The sequence below is a fragment of the Callithrix jacchus genome, chromosome 6 (genome assembly GCF_049354715.1).
Source record: "Callithrix jacchus isolate 240 chromosome 6, calJac240_pri, whole genome shotgun sequence".
Classification (NCBI taxonomy): domain Eukaryota; kingdom Metazoa; phylum Chordata; class Mammalia; order Primates; family Cebidae; genus Callithrix; species Callithrix jacchus.
This window is the reverse complement of record NC_133507.1, coordinates 3,633,142-3,655,666: the sequence shown is the minus strand read 5'-3', so window position 1 is coordinate 3,655,666 and position 22,525 is coordinate 3,633,142. Positions and strand designations below refer to the sequence as shown.

Here is a 22,525-nt window from a genome sequence, read left to right as displayed (position 1 = left end):
CTTGATCTAAAAATGCTCACGTAAGAGATTAGATGAAAAAAGGGGAGGGGCTTTTTCAAATCGCACATTTCACATTATGGATACAAATCCTTACCGAAAAATTTAAAGTACAAATGACTTTCAAGATGTTAACTTAGGTGCTCTAACCGTTTTTCACAACTATACTTTGAATAAAAACTATATTCCCCCATGTCTTCGGAAGTCATCTTGTTCCCTTTTTTTGATGACTTAACACACCCAAATTACTTCAGAGAAACACATGGATAGTCCTGTGATTGAAGGACACTCCTGATGGCTTCAGTGGAGCAGATACAGACACCCCCGCCCCAACTCAGGTAGGCTCTCCTTGACCGATACTGGTTCTGGCAGGAGGCTTCTTTTGGAAGGGCTATACACAAAATAGACACAATTTCCTTCCCACAATGGAGCCAAGCGTTATAGTGACAGTATTTTATTCTGAGCCAAATACAGCTTCAGCTGTTGCACAACGATGCCAAAGGTCCATTTTGTTTGTGGGCTGGTCTGCCCTGGAATTTTCAACCTTTCACAGAACATCCTGGGGCTGGGGCCTCCGGTGGAATCCTTTCTGAAATGAACTAGGAGCACCCAGTCTCTGAGTAGGACCCATCCCTGCCATGGCCCCAAGGGCCGTTCCGCAGTCCCCTGGGCTCTCACTTGAGCAAGCCCCATGCTTCCCCATCTGTCTTCCCTTTCTATGCCTGGACGGCCATTTTTTTGGTCCTGTTTTTAGCTGTGGAAAGCCTACCCCATGTTCCAGTACTAGATTAAGTGTCCGTGGCTTCCTCTGTGAACGTGTCACAAAACTAGTTATTTCATGCAGGAATAATTTATTGCTGTGTTCATCTGTGTCTTCCCACCTTCTGTATACACTTTAATTTCATCAGTGGCATCCAACTAGATGAGCAGGAGGTGAGAGGACTCCCGACTGAGAAGGCGCTGGGCCTGTGTGGAGTTCCCAGTAGGCACAGGACTGTTGGTGGGATAGCCCCAGACTTCAAGGGGGCTGGGCCTCAGGAATGGCTGCCGACATCCAGGGACCACTGAGGCTTTGGTGGAAAGGCACCAGAGGACTCCCAGGTGTCTACAGGTTTGGTAACACCACTGTAGGTCACTTCATTATGCTTGGGGAAGGTGACGTGGTCATCAAGGTAATGGCCCCTGGGAGGTTGTAACCACAGAATCAGCCCAATGTGGTTCAATCTCATGTAATAAAATGGTGAGCTGTTTTCAGCTGCCATGGATTGTCAACTGAAGGTCATGTAACCTGAGCTTGCCCAGATGAACCAAGCACACAACCATGGATGGGACATAAGTGCTCAGACTGAATTAAGAAGAAAACACCACATGGCGGGATCCAGTATCCAATCAGATTGAGCCCTAGTTTCCGACCACGCGTCCTACCATCACCCCATTGCAAGATCCAATCAGAACATGCCTCATTACCCCACCCATGTAAAACCTGCCCAAACCCCTGTTCCCCAGGAAATTTAAGAATTTCCTCCTACCTCCTTGCCAGCTGACTCACAATAAAACTTTTATTTTCTCAAAAGCTGGTGCCATGGTATTGGCCTCCAGCACACCAGGCAGTGAGCTCATCCAGTGCATGGTGGCAAGCTCACAATACTCACCAGATTCTGTGAGTACGTTACCCTTCACAAAAGTCACTTCGTGCATGCCATTCAGGGCACATACCTAAGACAGGAAGAGAACCCTGGATTGTCCAGGGGGGCCCAATCCCATCACACCTTCAAAATTAGAGAACTTTCTCCAACTGGAAGCAGGAGAAAAGGTCAGAGATAAAAGCAGAGGAACTCAGAGCCTGAGGACTGGAGTCACCCTTGATGGAAAGGCTGTGGGGAAAACACAAGAAGGAGGAGGACAGCTGACAGGAGCAAAGACCGGCCCCCGCTGATAGCCCAAGGCAGTGGGGACCTCAGTGTACAGGCACAGGGAGCTGTATTATTATTATTTTTTTTTTGAGACGGAGTTTCGCTCGTTACCCAGGCTGGAGTGCAATGGCGCGATCTCAGCTCACTGCAACCTCCGCCTCCTGGGTTCAGGCAATTCTCCTGCCTCAGCCTCCCGAGTAGCTGGGATTACAGGCACGCGCCACCATGCCCAGCTAATTTTTTTGTATCTTTAGTAGAGACGGGGTTTCACCATTTTGACCAGGATGGTCTCGATCTCATGACCTCGTGATCCACCCGCCTCGGCCTCCCAAAGTGCTGGGATTACAGGCTTGAGCCACCGCGCCCGGCCCAGGGAGCTGTATTTGACCAAGCACCTGAAGGATCCTGAAAGCACAGTTAACCCCGGGGCCTGTGAAAAGGAAGGAGCACCGACCTCCAATCGTTTAATTTCAGCCTCCTCACACCCTAAGGCGAGGACCCCGCCAAGTCTCGCTGTACCTGCATGTCTGGCCAACAGAATCATGAGATAAGACATGGGTGTCATTTGAAGCTACTACGTTTGTGGCAATCTGTTACAGTGGCCGTCAAGACTACTCCGCAAGGTGAGAGGGAAGATACATTTGCATTGTGCCTCAAAGAATGGGTAGACATTTTTCAGAAAGAATGCCGCGAAGACATCACAAGCAAAGGCTTGAAGAGTACCTGAAGTATTTTGAGAAAGGCAAACACCGTTCCCAGCACAAACCAAGCCTGGGTCAGATGAGGTCACTATCATCACTGCCATTACCACTTTCCTATCCACTTGCCAACGGAAAAGTCCACCTGGCGCTGGGTGGACACACAAATTAGATCCAGACCAGCAAGGTTTTTTGTTTGTCTGTATGTCATGCGAAAGAATTTCAGCTGAACTCTTTAAATCACAAGAAGGAAGAGTGGTTTCTAGGTAGAAAGGCACAGATTTCTGAGGACAGAGTGTGGACAGGGGCCCCAGGGAGCCTTCCCTGGCCATGGTTTCCATCTCCTTTAGGGCAGTCTGTAAGGGAAACGCCTAGATGCAGTGAGTAACGGCTCCCTGGCCACGGGAACACAGCTTGGGGTTTCCTCTAAGCCTCGCTGCACACACAGGGTGCCCAGAGCAGCAATGCTGAGCCTCCACCTGTCCAGTCCAAGTGCTGAATTTCTGCAGCTCCGGGGCTGGGGACGGAGTGGAGAGTCACTTAATACTCCACTTCCACCCTGGCCCACACACCCCTGTCCCCTGTCAGCTCCTAGCAGGAGCGTCCGCACTGCAGCAGGTGTGCTTCTAAACCAACTGCATCCTATAGTCGTAGGATGAAGGGTGTCACCGCGGGGTCTTCCCTGTAGTTCACAGGCAGCATTGGGCTGGAAGTGGCCATGACCTCATCTGTCCTCCACTGGATGGAGCGGTCTCCTTAGAATGGAGGACAGCCAGGCTGAGAGTGCTTAGAGATGGTAATGGACCCAGATCACACCACCTGCACTGGGAGAAGACCCTTCATGGAGACCCATGGTGTTGGGAGAGCATTTCCCTATTTTTTTATCCAGCAGAAGGAAAATTCTAACAGAGATTATATCTCAAAAGCACCTGGAATGTTAGACCTTTAAGGTTTTGACATTTCTCTTCTCTATCTGTCCTTTCTATTATCTTTCCATGGAATGAGCAGCAGCAAAACTCTTTAAATGACAGAGTGTATCTGCATGTCTTTAGGACAAGGGAAACATTCCTTGGTTTGGGAGACAGTTTCTCATTGTACCAAGAGGTTATGGCAGGAGAAGCCCAACAGAGAAATTCAGGTGTGGCTGCAACAGGTGCCATGGCAGCAGCACGTCCCCTGGGCTAGCTATGGGGCAACAGGGGCCATTCACTATCTGCAAGAAGGGGTAACCTGAACCTGCCCTGGATGTGGCAGGGAGGAGGGCATGACCAGGCAGCCCAGCTGGTCTTTGCATGAACGATTCACAGTAAGATTCTCCAGGAGAGAAGCTTGTCCACTGGTCTTTACCTCCTTCCAGCACCTTCCATCACACCTTGTGCCACAAAGGAGAGAAGTGGGTAGACAGAATGAACTGCCTGGCCCAGACTGGGCCCAGAAGTGGGTAGAGAGAATGAACTGCCTGGCCCATACTGGGAGTCTTGTTGTGGAGAGGGAGTCAATCAATGTATTTCTGCTCATTTGGGGTGTCCATTCACTCTGCTCGCTGCAATTAATATGCTTGGTACCCCACCAGATATGTCTGATTTTGAATCATGAAGAAAGCATTTTTGGTTACCATGTAAAGAGATTTGATAAATTGAGGTCATGTATCAAATAAGCTCAATTAGATTTTATTAGAATGCCCAGAATTGTAAAGAGTTCTACTTAAACGGTGAGCTTATATGTTTGAAATTTATTTGACGTTGGGTCAGAAAATAATCAAAGGTGGAAGATGCTTGTAGGTTTGCTTTTTTTTAGGTAGTAATGCAGAATGTATTCTTTTCAATGACATTAAGTAGCTTGGGAATTACAGTATCAGAAAAGTGATAGAAAAGAGAAAAAAACAGAAAACGTTATTGAGCTTTAGAAAAATGCTCTCTACAGACTATGCAACATTTTAAATAACAAAACGGTGAGATGAAAAAAGCCAGTCGTCCATGTCAGGGACGCCTCACTAGAGAATTCACTTCCACGAAGGGGCTGGGATAGTTTGAGACCATTCGTGGAAAACACTGGCGCTACGTGTCACCGTCATGTCCTGAGTCAGGAGCACAACGTGAACACAAGAAGGCCTGCACCCTCAGGGGCTCTAGCTGGTCAGGACTTAAATAATCAGCAAGTGCATTTAAAAAAGTACCGCATGCTGCCTTTTAAACACATTGGTAATTACTATGAGATAGTGTCTCGCGCTGTTTCTTAGGCTTGAATGCAGTGGCGTGGCCATACCTCACTGCAACCCCAAACCCCTGGGCTCAAGTGATCCTCCTGCCTCACTCTCCCGAGTAGCTGGGACTACGGGAACTCACCACACCTGGCTAAGTTAAAACAAATTTTTTTTGGTAGAACAAGATCTCTGTGTTGCCTAGGTTCATCTGGAATTCCCAGGCTCAAGTGATCCTCCCGCCTCTGCCCCCCAAAGTGCTGGGATTACAGGTTTGAGCCACTGCACCTGGCCCAAACACACTTGTAAATACCATCTCTTTTCTAGTTATAAAAAATACCATCTAAAAAGCTCCTTTTATCAAAATCTAGTAGAGCAGAATTAACAAATTTGTGGTATGTAATACCAAGGGAAGAATGCCTTTTCTTTTATTTATTTATTATTATGTTTTGAGACAGAGTTTTGCTCTGTCACCAGGCTGCAGCGCAGTGGCACAATCTTGGCTCACTACAGCCTCTGCCTCCTGGACTCAAGCGATTCTCCTGCCTCCACTTCCTGAGTTGCTGGGACTACAGGCGTGCACCACCACACCCGGCTAATTTCTGTATTTTCAGTAGAGACGGGGTTTCACCATGTTGGCCAGGATGGCCTCAATCTCTTGACCTCATGATCCGCCCACCTCCACCTCCCAAAGTGCTGAGATTACAGGCGTGAGCCACCGCGCCCGGCCATGAATATGTTTTCCTACAGGAAGAAAGGGGAGCATTCTGCAGGCTGTTTAGTCAGGTGAACTTTGACAATTCTAATGACCTAGTTTCACGCGGCTTTATAAAGATGGTGTTTATAAGCCTTGTCCTTTCTTCCCACTACGAAAACAGAAAAAACGTAACTGTCCAGGGCCATCAAATCCTTGACAAATGGCATTCATTCATGGACACATGTTACAAGAGCATGTGTACCACGTCTGCGTCAGCGTGTGCTTCTTTTGGAAGCTGCAGGGACTCAGATGCTGTCTAGGAGGGAAGTCTTGCTGGGCACATGGAATGTAAGTGGGCTGTCATTTCACAAGCCTAAAGCTTCACCCTGTGAGTTGGGAGAACAGAAGTAAAACCAACTGCGTAGAGCAGGGAGTGATGGGGGCAGGGTGCACCTAAGTAGGAGGGAAAAAAATCAAGGAAAACGTCATGGAGGAAGACAGCTGTCTTAGATCTTGGGGGACAAATGTGGACCAAGAAGAAAGGCATTCTAGGTAGAGAGGACAGGATGACAGAGGTGAATGGGTCATCGTGTACGTGGGGATTTCAGGAACTGCACGGGGAGTGTGAACAGGCACAAGACATGTTGAACTGCATCTTCAAGATTTAGAGACAAATCTGCATGAATCCATGTCCTGCCTTCCCCAGCCCTTTGGCCAGTGTTGTGTTTGGGAAACGACCTCATGACGTGGGTCTCTGAGTCTGCGCCTTTGAACTCTAGTGAAGAAAACTTAGCCTGAGGGAAGTCAAAACTACCTTCCCACCTATATGTCATTAATAATTTACAAAACTAAAGTGCCCTTGGGGGCTTTGGACATGTATGACCACCTTGTAGCTGTCTTAGGACACAGCACATGTGAGAGAACTCAAGAACCAATACAATTTTGCATTATTCTTATTTCGGCCGGGGCAAACACTCGTAGTGGAAATACTGCAGGTAACTCTCATTCTAGTGTGAGAAGGAAGCTGAATATACGTTGAATTAATCAGTTCTTAGTGTGAAATAGTTTGGCTGCCTTATTTACGATTTCACATTTGTGTGGTTTGCATTTAAACATGAACCAGTATGAAGAAAATTTCCACCAAAAATACTCATGGATTATTTTTAACTCGAAGAACTACAGTGTTATTAAAATGTTAAATTTTAGGAACCAAATAACTTAAAAAACTATTTCCAAAAGAGACGCTAGTCTTTTTCTACTATCTAGAATTTAAGACTTAAAGTAGAAAGAAGTGATTGTGAGTGAAATACAAGGCTGAAATGCCCTTTATAGAATGACAGATGACTTGCAATTTTTAAATCATTTCATGAATACTCCTTATTTTGAAGGGTTCATCTCACATATACTATAATTAGAACCATTGATTTCCATGAAGTTTTTCTTCCTGCTCTATAACCTTGACAGGTGCAAACATTCAAAGACTAAAAACATCTCATTCAGAATTTAGCACAGAGGGATTTTAGGCTTTTCCTAAAATATGTCGCTAGATTGGCACACAGTTGATATCTCATTCTCTAATTTTCTTCCAGCTTCTAGTTAAGTAAAATAGTCTAGTTTTAGAGGAATGAGAAAGGATTTGCCACGTAAAGAATGAAATTTCACTCTTTAGTAAGAATGATGTTGAGTCTGCAGCTCTGATTCCTTGCCAAGAATTATGACTTTCCACCACCTCATGAAATTCAAATACTAATTGGTCAACTTGTAAAATATCGCAAGGCTTTTAACCATAATGCATGAATCACAACCAAAGATGAACTCTTGGGTATAGAATCAACTCAGGAAGAAACAGACGGTGTGCACAAATAAATTAAGGTCAAGGCTTACATGGCACCACTAGTCTGGGAATATATTAAGCGAATATGTGAATGCCTTAAGCATTCAAGAATCAACTACTAAGCTAAAATATTGCATAAATACTAAATGTACGGAAAATGCACTCACGGTTTTACAGTAGGGTCAGTGAAACCACAGCTCCAAGAGGCAGTTGGTGGTGGTGGCTGACAGTGTCCATCAAGGTACCGTTTTCTCTTGAGATGCCTCACAGGGCACAGAAGGCGGTCTCAGAAAAGACAAGGACAAGCCACGTCCCTGCTGTGGAGCCTGCCACTGTCAGTCAGGGGAAAGCTGCAGGGTGCTGCTGGCCACACGGAGATGCAGCCCCAAGTGCTGTCCCTGACACAACACAGCACTGTTCAGAATAGTAAAGACAGAGAAACAATCTAAATGCCCGTCAACAGCGGACCGGATTAAGGAGTGGGGTGTGTATATACCATGGAATACTATGCAGCCATAAAAAGATCACCTCCACTGCAACAAGACGAATGAGGCTGGAGGACATTATCCTAAGGGAACCAACACAGCAACAGAAAGCCAAATGCTGCACGATCTCACTTCCAAGTGGAGGCTGAAGACTCCATGGATCAAAAGACGGAAACAGCAGACACTAGGGCCCACCTGAGGGTGAAGGATGGGAGGAAGAAGAGGATCAAAAAACTACCTTTTGGGTACTATGCTCATTGCCTGGGTGAGGAAATCATCTCTATGCCAAACCCCAGGACACGCACTCGAGCCTATAACAAACCTGAACATGTACCCTTGAAGCTAAAATAAAAGTTAAAGAGGAAACGAAGGCCTGTGGAAGCTGTTAGCCTGTGTGTACAGCACCACTTCTGTTTCACATAAAATTGGATTCTTTCTCACTTTCCTTTAATTCATCCACATTACTTGATATAAACTTTTTTGGGAGGTATATTTGTATTTAAAAATTATCACTAAAGTCTTAGGTGTATTCAGGCACAATTTTTAAAGCCTGTCTTTAAGAGCATCAAATATGCATTTAAAATTAGCATACATATAACCATACGCTGACTTCACACCTTAAGTACCAATCCACAATTACAGATTCTTAAAAACATGAATATATAAAGGCCTTACTGAGATTGCTGAGAAAACAGAGGAACAGATTTTTAAAAAGCCAAACAATAAACATGGACTCATGAATCAACTACAAATTTCTTTTGTATCTAATTTATAATATATTTTTCCACATCCCGCTAATTTTCTCTACAGATGCTAGAGTTTTTTTTAATCGTTCCATTTTTATCTTAGATTTTAAGCCTGACACTCAGAAAGGAATTTCTGCAGCACCACAATTTGTTCTAGAGAGTCTCGTTTAGGAGGAAAAGATTTATAATCTGTTTAAGAGGAAATCTGGAAAGACAGCATAGTATGTGTATGTGTGGGTCGTGTGCCTCTGTGATGGAAATAATGATGTGATGAATTCTAGTTTCCTTAGAAACAGCATGACCAAAGCGTATTGTGTGTTCCTACTAGGATGAGGACCTATTTAGAAACACAACAGTATGATACTAAGTATGTTTTTCACTAAGAAATTCAAGATAGTTTTGCCTGTGAGAAGCCTGATTTTATTCACAGATCCTCCGTTTTCTGACCAATTCTATTTATGCTGCACTGAAAGGAAGGAGCCATTTACATTCACTTAATGTGCTTCCATGGGTTCAGGATCGTTCGTGGCCCTCTGCCAGGCCTAAGGCGCAGGCAGTTCTCCAAGGAGCTACTGCATTCACTGGGAGGTGTGGACCCATTAAGGCACGGAGAGCACAGGAAAGAGCAAGCACACCTCCACAGGCTTAAGCAGTAAGTGTGTGATATGGTCTGGATCTGTGTCCCCCCCGCCAAATCTCATGTTAAACTGTAATCCCCAGTATTAGAGGTGGGGCCTGGTGGGAGGTGTATTAGGCCATTCTTCCATTGCTATAAAGAAACACCTGAGATGGGGCTGGGCGTGGTGGCTCATGCCTGTAATCCCAGCTCTTTGGGAGGCAAAGGCGGGTGGATCACCTGAGGTCAGGAGATCGAGTCCAGCCTGGCCAACATAGCAAAACCCTGTCTCTACTAAACATATAAAAATTAGCTGGGGGTGGTGGTGTGCACCTGTAAATCCCAGCTATTCAGGAGGCTGAGGCAGGAGAATCATCTGAATCTGGGAAACAGAAACTGCAGTGAGCGCCAGCCTGGGCGAAAAGAGCAAAACTCCATTTAAAAGAAAAGAAAAGAAAAGAAATACCCAAGACTGGGTAATTTATAAAGAAAAGAAATTTAATTGGCTCATGGGTCTGCAGGCTGTACAGGAAGCATGATACTGGCACCTCTCGGCTTCTGGGGAGGCCCCAGGAGACTTACAATTATGGCGGAAGATAGAAGTGGAGCAGGCACATCTCAGGATGGCACCAAGAGGGGCGGTACTGTGGTATGAAACCACTCGTGAGAAACCGCCCTCATGATCCCATCGCCTCCCACCAGGCCCCACCTCCAATACTGGAGATTACAATTCAACATGAGATTTGGGTGGGGACACAGGCTCCTCATGAATTGTTGAGCACCATCCCTTTGGCGCTGTCTGTGATAGTGAGTGACTTCTCATGAGACGATCTGGTTGTTTAAAAGTACGTGGCATATTCCCCTCCTCCTTGCTCGAGCTCCCCCTTTGCCTTCCCTCATGAGTGTGAGCTTCCAGAAACCACCTCCGAAGCCCAGCAGACATTGTTGCCATGCTTCCTGTAAAACCCGCAGAACTGTGAACCGATTAAACCCGTTCTTTATAAATGATCCAGTCTCAGGTATCCCTTTATAGCAAGGCAAGAATGGCCCAACAGAATAAGTTTAACATGAAGCATTTTTTTTTTAGATGTGGGAAGAAACCCAATATATAAACAGGTAGAAATATATCCTTGAGGATTTGAGGGGACAGAAGAGGTGGAAGATAAGTGTAAAAAATTATATTGGAACTATAATGTGCTTTCATTCCAATGTTGTTTATAACATACTGCTTTTATATAAGCCGAAATGACATCTAGTGACAAAGTGGCTTTGTGATTGGAAGGATGTAACAGCACTGCTGGAGGAGGGGTGTGGTGTGCAGGGCTTTAGAAAGTCCACGGACTTCCAGAAACCAGGTGCCTAGGTCTGCCCAGCCTTGGTTTTTTGCAGAACACAACTGGGAGGTGCCAGGGCAGATCTATGAGAGCTTCTGGAGGGAGCACTATTCCTGCCTTGTCATTTCTTTTGCACTTTGCTTTTTCCCTAAAGGACTGTGGCCATTGGGCAGGTGGACAAGAGAAGCTGTGCCTACTTGAGTGCAAAGAATGGCAGGATGCTGGATCATCAAATCGGTAATTTTACAACTAAGGGATTATTGAAACATTTTGGAAAAATGCTTCTGTAGGTCAAATTCACAGTCTCCACCCCAGCATTTCATTCATTCCAGACCTATAGGTACTGTTCTCTTTACAGGAAGCTACAGATGATTTTGGCTTCTTCAGCATCAGCACTAACGTTGGTTTTATAGGAAGCCCCGCAGCTTGCAGGAGGAAATAGTTCACATTATGATCAAGCCTGCACGAGTCCTACTCAAAGCTCATGCAAGTGTGTTTAAAAACCACTGTGCCCTGTTACTTCTGTGGGTGGAGAATTCAGAAGGGCCATGGAATAAGACCTTTCCATTACGTTGCACACCAGGTCAGAGATTAACCTGCCCCGGTCCACCTGCCCTCACTCAGATTTGAGAATGCGCTCCACTTCTCAATAGGCTGACCGTCCAGGTAGGTGCTCTTTTAAGGGGCGTCTTGGTTAGAGGAAGAAAGGTAGGTCTGCGCCCTGAGGCACAGACTGGAGTAATGAAAGCGACTGTTGGGGACTGTGTTACCTGGGCAAAAAGCAACTGGGCCAGGGTCAGTGGGCATGGAAATGCCGAAGGTCAACTTTACTGGAGAGGCCAGTGGTCCTTCTTGTCTAAGCCTACATCCACTGGTTTCAGTCAATTCTGCCCAGTCCTAGCTAGGTAGTCAGCACTCCACTGGACTGGCTTGAGCAACCCCTGAATAATTCAAAAAAACACCTGGGTGCCATGTAACAAGGACTATTTCGCAGGTACAAGAAGCATGGGAAAGGGCGTGTGGCTTGACATACACTACTGGGGAAAGAGCAAAGCAAGCTCATGCAGGTCAGTGCAGTAGCTGCTGAGCTGTAGGGGCCAGGCGGGGTCAAGGCGGTGGAGAGCCTACCCTATTGCTTTCGCTCTTTGAACGGTCGTTCTTTGCCTTGGCTGTCTTTTCTGCAAGCTTCTTCTGCCTTTGAGGGCCTCTTCCAAAGAAAATGTAGTTGACAAAGGCGTACTCCAGAAGGGCCAGGAACACAAAGACGAAGCAGCCCATGAGGTACATGTCAATGGCTTTGACGTAGGGGATCTTGGGCAAGGTCTCCCGAAGGTGGGTGTTGATGGTTGTCATTGTCAGCACAGTTGTGATCCCTAGAAAAGAAACAAGGCGGTGAGAGGCTGCGGCTTTGCCACACTGGCCTTCACTTTTCACTTTGCTTTTCCGTTTTCTCAAACAGCTTGAAGCCGTCGGAGATAAGGGGTCGGATACTGTGGGGTGGCTGGAATGCAACAGAGCAAACACCGCGTCATTTGGGCAGCGCATCACGGCTGGAACAGCAAGCTGACATCGTACTCTGGGGAAGCGAAGCCGTGCAAGGCATTCCCCGCTCACGACAACTTTCTATTACACAGGATGGAATTTTGAGAGTAGAACAAGAGATATGTAAGCAGAAAAAAACATGTGGTTTTTATGAACGCTGGAAAAAAAAAATAAGCCCAGAATTTAGCAAAAACCACTAAGTGTCTAGTTAAGAAACGTCTAAGAAAAGAAATGAATTTGAGGTGTCTGGCTGCAGAGGCAAGGCTACCAGGGAGAGCTCAGTGAGACAGCCTGTGAGAAGAAAATCATTTCCACTACAAAGCTTACTGGAAGCAAGAGGAATGAGGCAATGATTTAAAAAAATTATTAGCCATGAGATCCAGCCCTGAGCTCAAAGAGAAAGAAACAGCTGAGTGAAACTTCTGAGGGAAGATGATCTCAGAGTGAATTCCCTTCTCAACTCAGAAAGAATCTGTACATAAGCTGCTTGGGAAATGTTTGCTCAAGTTACCAGTTCATGATTTCATTCATTTTATAGAATCTCACCATATTCTGGGGCAACTCACCAGGTGCTTTTTAAAATGTTGTTACATTGACTTCTTTACATAGTATTGTATGGATGATCTCACTGTTTACCAAACAGAGCTCACCTTTGTCTAAAATCATGTAAGGACCATATTTTGCAATTCTCCCCCACAGCAATAGACACAAAATTCTGCACTGAATCATCTGAGGCCATAGAGACCAGGTGGCAAGTCAGTGACATGCCCAGAGCTTACGGAGTTGAGTTGCACTTACAGAAGGGCGTGAGTCACTCCCTGTGGTGGGGTGGGATGGTGGTACTGCAGCTGACACGCCCTCTTGGAGACTATATTTCTGAAATATTAATACATCTCAAGGAAGCAAGACCGCTTTGAGGGCTAAGCTCTTTTCTTCCCATGTAACTGATGCCACCGAACGTGAATATGTGGCTTTCAGGACCCAAGAAAGAGAACGGGTTCTGCTGCATTGCTCTGTCAGGCCTCCCCTCAAAAAGGAGGTTTTCAGAGGACAGAGCCTAACCATAATCCTTCATCCTCAGTAACACAAAAACCACATGACATCACTGAGGCCAGGATGTCGTGCTAGCCCTACAGTTCAGCACTGTCAGGATATGGACTCTTGGAGGGAGCCCAGGCCTTTCTGCACATGGTCCCAGCCCAGCCCTCCGGGGAAGGGTTTGGATTTGCTAAGCATTCAAATTTCATCCCCTCTGATTTCCCATCCTGTCCTGGGAGGCAGATCCTCATCCTCTGCGTCCCACAGGGAGACCTCGAGACTGCAGAGCTCAGCTGGCGAGCAGGCTAGACGGCCCTGCCTTCCATCTCCCACAGGAGCGCTCCCTCCACGGAGCCTGAACTGCTGCTACAGGCTAAGAGGAGAACTGAAGACTTGAGAAGCTCTTTTTATGTGAAACTGCAAACCATGGTTGCTGATGGAATGCATGGAAATCCAAGATGTCAGAATATTATAAGATTCTCTTTTAACATCACAATCATGTGCCCCTGGGGACTTCTTAAATTTGAAAATCGCAATGGGATAATTACAGTTTACAAATACGTGAGAAAACACCACACAAATGCTACAAAATTAGGCATTCTCACCATCATTCAAAACCTTTGTAGTGTTCTTGCCACTACCTTTTCTCCCCCTTCACCGGGAAATGTGGGAAGACTGAGCGCTCTGCTGCAGCCACCGCTTCGCCTCTCCTGCTGGCTCTTTTGAATGGACAAGTGTAACACAGGCCTCAGCAGATGTCCCAGACAAATGGGCTGAAAGCACACAGGGACAGGTACAGCCGGCGCATGTCACGGGCACTCATCCTGGTGCATGAGCCCCAGAGGGCCCTGGGATAGGAACCTGCATGCAGATCCAATGGCACAGGCTCAGGAGTCCGTAACGATAAGACCTGTGGTGAGAGCTCAGGTCTTTCTCGTTGGAACACACACGCCACGTGAGTTCTTAGCTTAAGAGGCTAATGCGGCCGGGCGCGGTAGCTCAAGCCTGTAATCCCAGCACTTTGGAAGGCCAAGGTGGGTGGATCAGGAGGTGAAGAGATCGAGACCATCCTGGTCAACATGGTGAAACCCCGTCTCTACTAAAAATACAAAAAATTAGCTGGGCATGGTGGTGCGTGCCTGTAATCCCAGCTACTCGGGAGGCTGAGGCAGGAGAATTGCCTGAACACAGGAGGCGGAGTTGCGCTGAGCCAAGATCACGCCATTGCACTCCAGCCTGGGTAACGAGCAAAACTCTGTCTCAAAAAAAAAAAAAAAGAGGCCAATGCATTCACGAAGTCCTGCTGCTTTCCTTCCTCTGTGGGATACCGTGGATGGTGGCGTATTGTGGTGGTCCCACAGCCCGTAAAGGGGAGCCACATGGCCCAGACTCAAAGCCCAGTTCTGCCTCTATGGGTCTGTAGGCACTTGGAGCTGCTGGAAGTCTAATGGCAATGTCTGGAAAGCTCCGGTGACTTGCCAATCAACAGCAACTGGCACTGTTAATGCTAACAGCAAATAATCATACGACTATCATCACTCCAGAAAAGTCATTCTTCGGTAGCCTCTAGGTTTCCCAGCCTGTCCTTGAACTTCCGCTCTCTAAAGAGAAATCATCCCCGGCTGGGTGCGGTGGCTCACGCCTGTAATCCCAGCACTTCGGGAGGCCAAGGCGGGTGGATCACGAGGTCAAGAGATCGAGACCATCCTGGTCAACATGGTGAAACCCCATCTCTACTAAAAATACAAAAAATTAGCTGAGCCCGGTGGCACGTGCCTGTAATCCCAGCTACTCAGGAGGCTGAGGCAGGAGAATTGCCTGAACCTGGGAGGCGGAGGTTGCGGTGAGCCGAGATCGCGCCATTGCACTCCAGCCTGGGTAACAAGAGCGAAACTCCGTCTCAAAAAAAAAAAAAAAGAGAAATCATCCCCACCTGCAGTACGGGAGATGGCTGGGTGGGGGCTTCTGTGTTTTCTGTACGTTCACCAGGCTTCTGAGTCTTTCTATAAATTGCTAGCCTCAACTTACTTGTCATTTAGATTATGTATAAAATACTATATTTGAAAAGCTGTATTTATCAAAATGAATATGAAAGAAAAATTTAATTTCTTTGCATCATTTAATCAAAATATTTTGTTTCTCCTCCTCATGATAAAATTCATCTGGCCAAATTTTATCAGGATGTATTTTCACCTTTAGAAGTACCAGTACTATTGCAGACTGAGCATCCCTGACCTAAAAATCCAAAATCTGAAATGTCCCAAAGTCTGGAACCCTGGAGTGCCTGCATGTTGCTCAAGGGCAATGCTAATCGGAGCATTTCAGATTTTGGATTTTTGGATTAGGGATGTCCAACCTGTAGTATAATGCAGATACTCCAAAATTTGAAAAAAGCCTGATTTTCAAACTGCTTTTGATTTTCTGTCCCAGGAATTTCAGATGAGGGACACCTAACCTGTGTTCACAGAGGGTTTTGAGGAAGACCATCTAATTACAGCTTCCCACTTTTAAGCTTAGTGGTCGTTAATGCTAACAGTTCAGCATATCTGATGGTCAGACCCTGGGTAGCCGAAGCGTATCTTCCTGAAGCCCACAGAGAGAGAAACTGAGGAGCAGGGCTGTCTGAAGAGCCGGCAGAACAGGCCCTGGGTCCTTCCCACACCATGTCCAGGTCCAGCAGCACCAGAGCCCGGGGTGAGTCCTCCACAGAGGCCTGCCCGCCCTGTCTGTGAAGAGGCTGCACTTTTAACACGCATTTAGAAGCAATGCATACTGACCACAGTGCAGCCCCTTAGGATGAATGCAAGAAGCACTGTGAGCATTTCAAAGTGATAGTACACGTCTAGGTGCCTGGGGAAGGGTGCAGGCCAGGGGATTTCGTCAACGAAAGCCCTCCAAACTATAGGCGTATCCTATGCAGCTCAGCAGCATCTTAATGGTTATGAGGGATCCTCAATAATAAGAGTTAATAACAATGTGTGGTTAGCTTTTTAGTTTTTTATGAAAATCCCTGGCTTTTACAACATAGTAGACCAAATAACTCTTTCCTGCAGTTTCACTGACACTTTAGGACTTATCTGCAGTAGCTAAGGGAGAAGGTCTGGAAGTGAGACTAACTGCATTGAAATCTTTCTTCTGAAACTTGGCAATTACACAACTTCATACCAGTTCTTCAGCTTCCCTGTATCTTATTCTCGGGCTCTGTAAAACTGGAGCAATACTACTTTGTACTCTGCTGTGAGTCTTGTCCAGAACAGGAAAGGCCTCAACAGAGAATGTGGTGCCTAATTATGTGACAATTTCAGCCTTTATTACCCTGGCGATGATGATGATGATACTCAGTGCTCCTGACCCTATGTCATACTTTTTTTGAGTTCACCAACTGACGTTTCCCAGTGACTTTAGATCTGGATTCAGAGACATGTCTTGTATTGGCAGGAGGGACAGAGGGAATCCATGAGCAGGTGTCATACTCAGAGCTGGATCTGTTGGGTTCTTGTCTGGCCAGACCCACAGCCCTAAGATCACAGCTGCCCTCCCGAGGTCAGGGTCGCCCTCACTCTAGTGAATATCCCCCTCACGCTGGCTCTCACACCTGCCTCCCACAGCACAAGTGTCAATCCTCCAACGTTAAGCCTCAGCAACCCCGGCCAGACTGTGCCCTCATCCCGGCCAGGCCACAGACGCATGGTTTGTTTATGACAATAATACTGTGTCATGAAGAAACAGCAGAATCTACTTTCATAGATCTTCACGAGACTGGGTTGAATGTATCTCACTTCGGGGCGATGAACGGTTTAACACTGTAGAAGGCAATGCTTTACAGTTGGCGGGGGACGGCTGAATTTCTGCAACAGCTAAGAAATTCAGATATGCACATTATCAGTGCACCCCACCCCTGTGATGTCAGATAATCACGGTTCCTTGGTACTCATTTTCACTAATTAACACACTGATGGCAGATTCTCTGCACCTTCACGGTGAAGCCGTGAAATGTCAGCTTCAGGTCTCCACTTTCATAGGCCTCTTCTAGGCTTGGGAGGGGTCCCAGCAACTTTGTATTTGTATATTTTATATTATTTTTCTTAAAATAGGGCACTTGAAATTGTCTAAGCTAAAAGCTCTGCATAATTTAGATCTGCCCCTGCAAATGTACTATATCTCTGAATTTTCTAAGTGAAAAGAGTTTAACAAAGAGCAATCTAGATATATATTTTTAAAAATATATATTATATACATTTAAAATATATATATAATATATATATTAAAAATATATAATATATATATAAAACAAAGAACAATCTAAATATATGTATATTTAAAGCAAAATCTACATAAAGACTGACATTACTGGGGAAGATTTGCAGGCTGTAGAAAAATCCTGGAATTTTTTTTTTTTTAGGGAACTGTGCTTATGATACCTGTTAAAAATACATAACAATTAAAACAGCACTTTCAGTTTTTTGAAGCTTTACTCTTTGTAGAGTGGTTTTTTATTCATTTAACACCCTTAGGAATAACTACCTGATTTTCTCAAGTCACAGTTATATGTTATTTCCTGGGGAAAAAAATCTAATCTTGATCACAACTATGCAAGTCAGATATTTGCCATCCACATACACACATGTACTTACATTTTATTAGAAAAGAAAACATGTTAGCCAGACGCGGTGGCTCATGCCTATAATCCCAGCACTTTGGGAGGCCAAGGTGAGCGGATCACCTGAGGTCAGGAGTTCGAGACCAGCCTGACCAGCATGGAGAAACATCATCTCTATTAAAAATACAAACAAAATTAGCCAGGCATGGTGGTGCATGTCTGTAATCCCAGCTACTGAAGAGGCTGAGGCAGGAGAATCACTCGAACCCGGGAGGCGGAGGTTGCAGTGAGCCAAGATTGTGCCATTGCACTCCAGCCTGGGCAACAAGACCAAAACTCCGCCTCAAAAAGAAACGAAAAGAAAGAAAACATGTTAATCACCTTGAAGTCCTGGGAAAAGTTGGTCAACAGAAAAAGGGCCAGTGTGGTGGCTCATGCCTATAATCCTAACAATCTGGGAGGCTGAGGCAGGCAGATCGCTGGAGGCCAGGAGTTCAAAACCAATCTGTGAAATATGCCAAAACCCCATCTCTACAAAAAACCAAAAAGTTAGCCAGGTGTGGTGGTGTGTGCCTGCAACCCCGCTACTCAGGAGGTAGAGGTGAGAGAATCACCTAAGTTCAGGAGGTTGGGGCTGCAGTGAGCCATAACCATAACTGTGCCACTGCACTCCGGCCTGGGCAACACAGTGAGACCCTGTCTCAAAAAAGAAGAAAAAGAAAAAAGGAAAGAAAGGATAATGGGAACCGTGAATTCTTACATTTGTTAATAATGTGCTTTGCCAGAGAATGTGTTGATAATTATCTTCCATCAATTTTTATAAGTACTATTGACACTTTCACTTTCAGGAATTAAATTCAACCCTACCCAAAGGGAAAGACTGCAGATTGCCCTGAGCTCTGTACTTACATAAATGTATTTCAATAATTTTGTCCCTGTAGTTTCATACTAATCGGCTGGGTAGAGAATAATGTTTCTGAAAATATAAGTCTTCCCTTAATAATCAAAATGCTAAAAATAATATTGGAACCTATAATACATACTGTACATCAGCTAATAATCCAGCTGTCAAATAACCAATGGTCAGAAAATATCACTAGAGCCTTTGGGAATCATTCAGAATTGAATTCCATATTTTAATGCCCATTAAATTGTGTAATTCCAATTCTCTGCTGTAGTATTTAACAATTTTTCTGACTTAAAATAAAAGAATGCACAATTCATCAAGTCTTCTTCTGGGTCATGGAATAATTTTGAACAGGAGATGGTAATCCTTGCTTTAAAATTAGTGTCAAAAATAGTTTTATCATGCAAATATTCTGCAAGCATATTTTCCCTTTCATGGGCATGAAAATTCACATTTGAGCCTTATAATTAAATTAACACATCAAGGGAATCGTGCGTGAAATTAGTGTTTCAAGATAAAAAGTAACTATATGGGCAATGCTTGCGTCACGATGTCAAAAAATGGTAGTTGAACTGCAGCCTTTGAACTCTCTTGATACTGTAATGATACGATAACGTTACATTTAAATATTGCTTAAAAATAGCACATACCGAGGGCAACTCTAGCAGCAGACGCATCATAATTGATCCAGAAGGACACCCAGGACAGAATTGTTATCAGTATAGAGGGCATGTAAGTCTGGAGAATGAAGTATCCGATGTTCCTCTTCAACCGAAAGCTCAGTGACAGTCGAGGATAGGCACCTGTGGGAAAGAGACAAGGATATGACGGGGAAGAGACCTGGCAGACCAGAGAGTCCGCTTTACGGCCACGGGTCAACCGCATGCATCTGAAAAGTCCGTGAATGCAGGCGAGGTCCACAACCAAGCAGCTTTCCTCTGTCTGCTAATGGTATTTACAGAGGAATTAGGAGGGGAGTGCTTTTCGGTCTGTTTGTAAGATAGTGATGAGGATGCTCTTCAAAAGCTAAATGCTCCGTTGAGAACTATCCTTGGAAAAACTTAGAAGTTTTTAGCTAAGAATCCAGAATAATGCCAAATACCTTGTTTACTCTTGAATGAATGACTATCCCTTTTTCCTTGTAGACAGAGGACATGTGGCTCAAGGCTTTCCTGGACAAAAAAAAGGCTTTTACAAGTTGTCCTTCCAGCCCACCTGGAGTTCAGCCCTGAACACAGTGTTGGAGGAACTGCCCCAAGAGTAACTGGGGTAGCTTGGAGCCACTCTAGGAACAAGAGAGGCAGAGAACAAGTCCAGTCCAGGAGAGAGCAGCAGAGCACACTGAGGGCTTCTGCTTTGGCCACAGAAGAGGCACCAAGGAGAGCCTCGAAGGAGCACTTGTCTGCTTTCCTGCCCAAGAGTCCCCGTTTTAATAATTCCCAGACTTGACCATTTCACTTAACACACTTTGGAATCCCACCACCACCACCACGATAGAGCGAGAAAATGCGCCATTTATCACGCCACATTCAGCTCTATATTTGCCCTTTCTGTCTTTTATTTATTTATTTAGTTAGTTATTTTTGAGGTAAAGTCTCACTTTGTCACCCAGGCTGGAATGCAGTGGTCTGATCTTGGCTCACAGCATCCTCTGCCTCCTGGGTTCAAGCAATTCACCTGCCTCAGCCTCCTGAGTAGCTGGGACTACAGGTGCCCACTACCATGCCTGGCTGAATTTTCTTTTTTTTTGCATATTTAGTAGAGACGGGGTTTCACCATATTGGCCAGACTGCTCTTGAACTCTTTACCTTGTGATCCATCCACCTCCCTCCCAAAGTGCTAGGATTACAGGTGTGAGCCACCATGCCCGGCCTATTTTGCTTTTCTTAGAGTGAGGCAAGTGTGGCCTTTGTTTCCCTGTGTCCATTTCTACAGGCCACTTTCTTGGTTCCAATCCTCCTGCTCCTTGTTTTCTGGATTCTGATGGGAGCTGCCTGAGGGCCAGCCAGTGAGAACCTAAGGACCCTCTCCAATTGGCTCCTCTGACTGCCCCCCACATGGGCAGGGGCAGGTGCCTTCTTTCTGAAGCTGCCCGCACCCTAAGCTCCAAGAGGCCTCACCTTTCCTGATCTCCTACTCTGAGCCTGGCAGGCTCCTATTCTCCTCCTGCCCCTAAATATATGCACTCTTCAGACTTTATTCCCGCCCCTTTCCGCGACTGTTCCTAGATTCTTCTCGGGCAGTCTGATTCACTCCTAAGACTACTACCATTATGCAGGAGATGAACGATTTTATCTCCAGACCTCCTAACTTAGCATCAACCACACTGGCAGCCAGGATGATATACAAGAAAAAATAAATCACCAAACAGACCCAGCACTTCAAGGCTGACAGTCTCAGAAATTTCCTCCAGTCTTTGTGTGTGTCTGCACAGAGTTTCTCTTACACAGCTCTGATCAAATGCATACATCACATGGCATCATAGCGTACACACTTTCAGGGTTCTTACAAATTATCTGTAAACACAATTTTCAATTCTTCCTAAGGCTCCATCAAATATAGACACAAGGACTCTATAAATACAAATTCCTGAATGCTGTAGATTTAGGTGTTTTCAATTTTTACAAAACTATAAATAGTATGCATAAGGATGTCTTTGTGCAGAGCTGTTTCCCTATATTTAGACTTATTTCTTTAGGATGAATATGCCAAAGGAGGATTGGTAGAAAAAGGTTTAAAGCTTTCGATAAATCTTGTCAAATTACTTTGCAAAGGAATCACACCAGTGTATGCCACTCCCACTATCACCTCATCTTGTAAATACGGCAATGTTATAAATGGTTTCAGATACATCCCTGGGAAAAAAACTTGTCCTTTCAATTACGTTTTTAAAACTGAATATTTCTTAAATGTATGTTTGTTCTCTGCATTTAGTCTTACAAATGACCCGATTACTCACTTATTTTTCTCATTTCTCTTTCCTCTGATGGTTTTCACCTTTTCATTGAAACACTTTCTACGCTTATCCTTGCCTGTACTCTCTGCAAGCGTCTTCCTGGTTGTCTGTTGTAAACCTTATAATGGCTTTTAGTGGGGGACACAGAGATGCCTAACTTTTTGTATGTAATTACATCTTCCTTTCATTTTCTCCCCTTGTCATTGCCAAAACTTGTATTTAGCCTTACATGAGTTCACAATACAGATCTATCTGCAAATGTATTTTGGGGATTGGCCATTATTTCAGCATTTGACATGAGGTGAAAAGCGAACGGGTTTCTCCAACGCCATCTGTAGAATGAGGCTTCCCTTCATACACATTGCATACATTTGTGTTGCTTTTAGACTCCGTTTCTTGTAAATGTGGCTCAGGGCCCTGACGCACCAGCAGGGCGGCCAGACGCTCCTCTCGGGCCTGGGTCTGGGCCTCCCGGCTTGAGCACACTCGGGAAACGCAGCATTGACGCTCACTGTCCTGCCACAGTTAAACCTTCTACGGCTCGTTGCTTCCCACAATCATCAAAACACCCATCCAGGAATTTTGGTTTCTCCTTCTTTTCCCAAATTAACATCAGTTGTATTTTCCACCATGTTTCTGCATTAAGCATAATACGTTTTAGTCAAAGAGGTTCTCACAGCCTCAAAATATGCGTCTCTATTTCCTGCCTCTGCTGACTCACACCCCGGTTGTGAAGACGTGTCTTTCCTTACCCATACCTCAAGGTCTTGGTCAAAGCCCCATCTTCCACGAATCCTTTTCTTTTCCTCCTTCCAAATGTAAGTGATCATCCTGTTGAATGTTTTTTACTCATTTTTCATATTATTCACTAAAGTAACTTCAATACCGGCTCTTAATTTGCAATTTCATGGCAACCTCAGACCTTCTTAGCCCTTATTTGCTTCTCCTTGCTTCGGGTAAAG

General features: G+C 45.2%; 1 protein-coding gene across 4 annotated transcripts in view; it reads right to left on the bottom strand.

The window, feature by feature from the left end:
- GABRB3 (gamma-aminobutyric acid type A receptor subunit beta3) overlaps window positions 1-22,525 on the bottom strand; it is a 212,770-nt gene that overhangs the window by 4,743 nt on the left and 185,502 nt on the right. For all 4 annotated transcript variants that reach the window (XM_035303550.3, XM_035303549.3, XM_054257168.2 and 1 more), the window contains 2 exons: window positions 19,258-19,410; window positions 11,649-11,893 (listed from right to left, as the gene is read on the bottom strand). In XM_035303550.3, coding sequence (XP_035159441.3) covers window positions 11,649-11,893; window positions 19,258-19,410 — 398 coding nt within the window. The remainder of the gene's footprint in view (window positions 1-11,648; window positions 11,894-19,257; window positions 19,411-22,525) is intronic.